This window comes from Parasteatoda tepidariorum, chromosome 8 (genome assembly GCF_043381705.1).
Source record: "Parasteatoda tepidariorum isolate YZ-2023 chromosome 8, CAS_Ptep_4.0, whole genome shotgun sequence".
Lineage (NCBI taxonomy): Eukaryota > Metazoa > Arthropoda > Arachnida > Araneae > Theridiidae > Parasteatoda > Parasteatoda tepidariorum.
The window spans coordinates 19,549,466-19,555,858 of record NC_092211.1 but is presented as its reverse complement, the minus strand read 5'-3'; the positions used below and the strand labels follow the sequence as shown (position 1 = coordinate 19,555,858).

The following is a 6,393-nucleotide window of genomic DNA, read 5'->3' as shown; positions in this document are numbered from 1 at the left end:
TTTTTTTTTTTTTTTTTTTTTTTTTTTTTTTTTTTTTTTTTTTTTTTAAAGTCAGTGAGGTTGTATTGAGACTTTTACAAAACATTTTGATTTTATGATAATCCTAAATCAAAGTAACTAAATTCTGTAGGATATATGAATAAATTATCAAATTATTACATAAGTATGAAACGTCTTAAGTCATATGAACTATTACATGTTCTCTTTCTTTTTTTATTGAATGATCATTTTTAACTACCTTCTACCTTAATAACAAATTTGATAAAAGTTTTTATTTATTTATTTTTTTAATATCATTGTTGTGTTAATGTAATAGCAATTGTGCTGTTTAAAATTTTCATTTGGTAATAGTTTTTTTTTTTTTTTTTTTTAAATATATAATTGTGTTAATATTAAAAAAACTTTCATTATTTGGCATAAAATCAAGGTTTGATTTTTTTTTATATTTATTATGTTTTTTATTAGTTAAATAGTTATTACTACTTCCTTATAACTATAAATATTATTTTCCTTATTACTATAAATATTTTTCAAAGCACAAAAATATTTCATTGCTTCAAACAAGATTGGAAAATGATTTTACCCTATCAATTGTATTTTTTCTTCTCTTCATATTTTTTTATGTTAACTAATTTTTAATAGCTACTAAAACTTTTTAATCTTGCTCTCTTTTTGATATAGATATTCCAGAGGCTGAACACCTTGTTAGATGTGAAAGTCCTATGGCCATTTATGAAGTAGACCCAACTACTAAGAGATACAGTGTTATCATACCATACGATAATCCTCCACGTTAGATCCTATATAATTTTAAAACATTTGCATATTTATTAGCCTATTGTTATTTAATTAACAAAATAAGTTTATTTTTCTTTCTTTTTTTTTCTAGCTGGTCAAAATTTTTCTACTTACATCTATAAGTTTGCGTGTTTTGGATCTTGTCCTGGCCCAAATCGAAGACCTTTGATGCTTGTCTTTTCACTTGAAAAAGAGTAAATATTTTTTTTTCTCTGTTTGTTTTCTTTTAAGTCATATTTATTTTGATGTTAATGATCAATTGTGACTGCAGGACAAGGAATTTAATCAAAATTCCTGAAAAGTCGTGGGGGGGGGGAGCTTAAGTTTTCGATTTGATGGTCTAATAAAGTCTTAGATGGTGTTGTTTTTTTTATTTGTTGTATAACAATTTTTTAAAATTATAATAAATTTTATAGCAAATTAGGGGTATTTCATAATACATTCCATTGATAAATCATTAATTGTCATGAACTTCCAGAACAGAGTCTAGACTGCACCTCTAGGAAAAAGACTATGTTATGTTTTCAAACAAAATTATTTATATATATATTTAATATTGCAATGATATGAAATTAAGTCCATTCATGAATATTTCAAACTTCCAGATACGATGACATAATGGGTTTATGTGGTGCATCTTGCAACAAAAAAAAAAATTATATAATATATAAAATTAAGCTGATCATCTAACTTATTTTTTCATGCTCTCCAGGGGTCTGTAAAGAAGAAATTTGGGTCCGTTAACGGACCATCACAAAATATCGTTTCATAAAAACAGATCCTTCACAAAATATTTTAACTTAAAAACAGACCCTTCACCCACAGCTGTAAACGAACTAAATTTTGTCTTCGGCAGATGCTTCTTCCTTTATTCGTCCAAAATGAATATTCTGCGTACAGCAGTATAGGCTAAATACCAAATATTTGTATGTTGCATCTCTAATTTAGTAGCAGCAATTGCTGTTTATTTTTTAAAATTTTAATTTTTTAATTATAACTTTACAGTGTTGTGCATAATCTTGTATGTCTTTACAATTTAAAAACTCCTTGAAAAAGTTTTTTGAAAAGCTGAAAGAATGTGACTTAACATTTATTTTATATTCGCAAATTACGAGTAATTTTTTCACAATTTTACAAAAACGGACCTTTCACAAAATTTCGGGACAGACCCCTGCTCTCATATTATATATAATTTATCATATATTATAAAGCATGGTTTTTGCAACAAAAAAAATTTTTTTTTTTTTAGCATTGAATAAATTATTAAAATTACTTATGAAAGTTCCTACTCTGCACTTGTTAAAAGAAATTTTAAAAAAGCACTATTTTTGAGGTATTTTACTGAATATTTTCTATGATTGGAGCCCTTAAGAAATTTTTGCGGGAACCTTTGGTAATTGCATCTAGAATTAGATTATCTGACTCGTCATAACCAATCTTAAGAATGTGTAATTAATATTTTTTTCAGGAATAATGGGCACTATGAATTTTACTTAATTTTTACTGACAATTGCTTTTTCTAAAAAAAAAGATTATGAACTGCATTTGAATAACATTTCATCGACACTACGATTTAAACACTTACTCTAACGTTATGGTTATCCTTAAGTATTTATATATTTATTAGGTATCTACTTATTTTATTTAATTTACTGATCCTTTTAACTAGTTGCTGAAATGTTACTTAACATGCTTTTTATTCTTTTCAACTAAGATCTTCAATTTTTCTCGAATGGGAAGTGACGGTTGTTGAATTAGCATATGTGCGCAAAAATATTCTCGATGAGTCTGTTGATGTAAAAAAAATTTACGGTATTGAAAAAAATTTCATTGGTCTATATCTCTTTTAGCAATCAGTGCATTGGCAGGCAAAAGATAGATGTAAAAATCTGTGCCTGCCCTGGCCGTGACAGCAAGACCGAAGAAGAACAATCGGGTCCATCCAAAAAAAGAAAGAAGGGGACAGTTGAACCAGGTATAATAGTTATTTTGTGATTTCTTGAAATAAATTTAAAACTTTGATTCTATAAATCTTCCAAAATCTGTTACAAGTAGACTGTTACTGAATAATGTGCCAAAAGAATTTTGTGGCATTGTGGAGTTAAACATAAGCAATGATGTGTTATGGACAAATTAAGGAGAAGAAAAAAGAAAGCACTAGACGAAATAACAAAAATATATTTTCATTATTAGCATATTAATGGACCTTGGTTTCTGAGAAGAGCTAAATGAAATTTTCGATGGCTATTTCCTTTATATTTTTGTATACTTCGATAAATATTTTCTTGAATTTGGTTTGACTTGTAAGTTTTAATCATTTATGTTGCATTATTCTTCTACCTACCCAGTGGCACATAAGGCCCTTAACTTCCTGCGCGAGCTCTGTGGGTCAGCAGCAGAGAATCTTACCTTAAACCAGCTTGTCTTCTTTATGTTAGCATCGGTCTGTCTTATTTTCACTTGCCTTCTGATGCCCACATTAAGGCTACTTGTGAGTGACTTTCTTAAAATATGACCTGTAAATTTTTTATTTTTGTGCTTAAGATGCTCATATTAGGGTCGTCAAGTATGAAATTTGTGGAATTAAAAGTGTAATATAAATACGTAAATTGAATTTTGTTGTGCTGATTGTGCTCCGGAAAAAATCCGGATTTTTTGCTAACCGTGATCTGAAAGTTTCCGGAGATCTAAGGTTCAGACGTTTCAAAAAATCACTTATCACAAAAGTTTCCGGGAATCAAATTTTCAAAGGTGGAACTTAAAAACACAGTTTATTTCATTTGTTTGTAAGAGAGAGCCAGAGAGATACTTTATAAACTTATATTCAAGATAAATATTCATTTTTAGAATATTGAATATCAGTAAGTTATTATAATCATAAACTCAAGAAAGAAAGATATATTTGTAAATTTCAATTACTTCTCCTGTACATCATTGGTATGTGTAAATGGTATAGGTATGTGTAAAATTTTAAATATACTTTAATTAAACTGAGAAATATTGAGAAAAAGGAAAAAACCTTGTTTAATTTTTTTTTTTTTCAAATTTTTCGATTTAATTTTTTTTTAACAAGAAATTTTCCGGAATTTTGACTTGAGCTCACAATCACCCCTGATGCTTAGAATACACATTATATTAGGGTCCTCAAGTATGAAATTTATAGGGGGGGGGAGGCAAAATTGGATTATAGCTTACAGGTATAAGGAACTATTCCCTTCAAAGTATGCACCCATATTTTATCTTTACTAATCCCATGTAAATGTCAGGTTGCTCAAATGATAAAACCATGGGGAGTCAAGAATCAATGTTTTCTTGGAAAGCCAGCTTTTACAGCATTTTCAGAATCTAATTGTTTTCTAGTAGGTTGCCAAAATTGTAGAAAGAAGTTGCTGTTTGGTCTTTTAAAATTTTGAGGGTGATAAAGATGTTTCAACTCCTTTAATTTTGTTATAGTTATTTGTAAAAATACACACACTTTTTTTTAGGGGGAGCAGGCAATATAATGGTTTTAGTGATTTATCTGTGTTTAACCAACACTAAAGCTTACTCTAGAGCCATATACACTATTTATGTTTCTTGTGATCTGTGATGCCAGTTCCATGTTAGAACTCATGTTTCCTAATATTGTGAATTTTTTTTACTGCTTCCTATTCAATAAATTTAATTTTTAAAAAGTGTTTTTGATTTTTTTAAGCAATTAAAATATGCTACTTTTCAACAAACTGTAAAAAATAATGATAAAGTACTAAGCAAAATTTCATATAATGAGCTGTTAAGAGTTATCATTTTCCAACCTAAAATCTCATCCTTGATAACCGACTAAATAGGTTTTGTATTTATTCTCAAATTTCAGAATTTAAAGTATTGCTTTCTTCATACATAGGTTCAAGTCATCAGTCGAAGAAGTCAAGAGCTATGCCTGATGAAGATGGGCATTACAAATTACTGGTATGATTCTTGTAAAAATTTCTGAATGTAAATTTTAGCAGATAAAAATTTCAGCTCTTTTTTTTTTAAAAAAAAGAAAAAAAATTTAGTTTAGTAATGGGATGATGTCTGTTCAGGTCTCTTGGTGTATACTTACATAGACCTGAAGAGTCAGAATAATAGTAATTCAAATTCCAAGCATGAAGTGGAGAAAACACTAATAAAAAGCAAAATGCTCTAATTAAAGGTAAATTTTTTTTAAAAAAACTGCATTTACTCATAAGTTAACTCCAAGTTACTCTGGATGATCAGGGAAGCAGTTAAAGGGTCAAAAAACCAAAGTTTTATGAAGTTTGAGATATAAAAAAATTATTTTAGTTATCAAGAAACTTAGTCATAATGAAATAATTTTCAAAGATATAATTTTAAAAAATTCATTATAGATGAGATGTTCAAAGAAGATTTATTTTATCAAAACAATCACCACTTTGATTGATCAAAAAGAGGCTTTTGAATAGAAATTCAAAATTTTTGTATCATTGCTAAAGCCTGGATTAGAGGTTCAGGCTAAAAACGTTTGATTGTAATTGTTAATAATCTGAGCAGCATAACATTTTGAAACTGAAATAGTTCTTTAAAATGATTGCTTCATTACAGGTGAAAGACAGGAAGTGTTTTGAGTTCCTGGAACAAATGATGAAATACTACAACATAATGAAAACTATTAAAAACATGCCCCCAGATGTAAAAAGGCTGATAGACCAATAGTAAGTATATTTGAATTTTTATGCAAATAAATTTAATAAAGAAGTATATTTTAATATGCATAATGTTTTGGAGGGAGAAATGATAACCAATGTAGTTGAACTTAAAACAATGTGAGCATATTAATGATTTTACAATCTTCGGCTACACTCTTGAGTTATAGACAATAAGAATTCAAAAGGAGAAATGAAATGTGTATCTGTATTAACCATTTTATTAAAATTTAAAGGGAAGAGTTGTTAATATCACCCTGGCCTTAAAACAGCTAATCATTTATACATAACTCAGTTGCCAACTCCGAAGTTCTTGTTTTCCTCATTATTTAAAGTGGTATTGGTAGTTAAAAGATTACTAAGTAAGAAAAAGGTTTTAAGATTTTTCTCATTTATGTATTTTTTCAAATTGTTGCTTATAAATTGAGGGGGTCAAAATCTTTATAAATTAAAAGTTAAAACAGAAATTTTGAATATTTAGGGCAATTTCTGCCCAAAAGTTAGCAGGTTTGTTAACTGTGATGCGAAACCGAAATAGATGCGAAAAAAATGGGTAATGAGTATATTCTTCTCCACATGTGCATTAATTTATTCTTAAGATGCTACAACTATTAAAACTTAAAAAGTAGATCTCCTACTCTGACATTAAAAGAATATTTTTTTTAAAGAAAATTCTTTATTGCAATTGTGAATCTTTTTAAATGAATTTAATTAAAGATAATTTTTAAAACCAGGGATAGGATTTTTCTGCTTTTTTCACTTTTTTATTTTCAATTTCAGCTTTTTTTTTTTATCAAAAATTCAGATTTTTCTAAAAATTTCACTTTTTTTTATAAATATTCCGCTTTTTCAGAAAATTCACCGATTTTCAAAGAGAAACAGAAAATTCAAACTACATAATCATGTTTTA

The 6,393-nt window shown here is 27.7% G+C and overlaps 1 protein-coding gene across 4 annotated transcripts in view; it reads left to right on the top strand.

Moving 5' to 3' along the window:
• Nucleotides 1–6,393, top strand: part of LOC107439559 (cellular tumor antigen p53) — a 30,946-nt gene that overhangs the window by 20,575 nt on the left and 3,978 nt on the right. For all 4 annotated transcript variants that reach the window (XM_043052507.2, XM_016052199.4, XM_043052510.2 and 1 more), the window contains exons 10-14: nt 682–792; nt 890–992; nt 2,649–2,773; nt 4,682–4,746; nt 5,383–5,492. In XM_043052507.2, the coding sequence (XP_042908441.1) occupies nt 682–792; nt 890–992; nt 2,649–2,773; nt 4,682–4,746; nt 5,383–5,492 (514 nt within the window). The remainder of the gene's footprint in view (nt 1–681; nt 793–889; nt 993–2,648; nt 2,774–4,681; nt 4,747–5,382; nt 5,493–6,393) is intronic.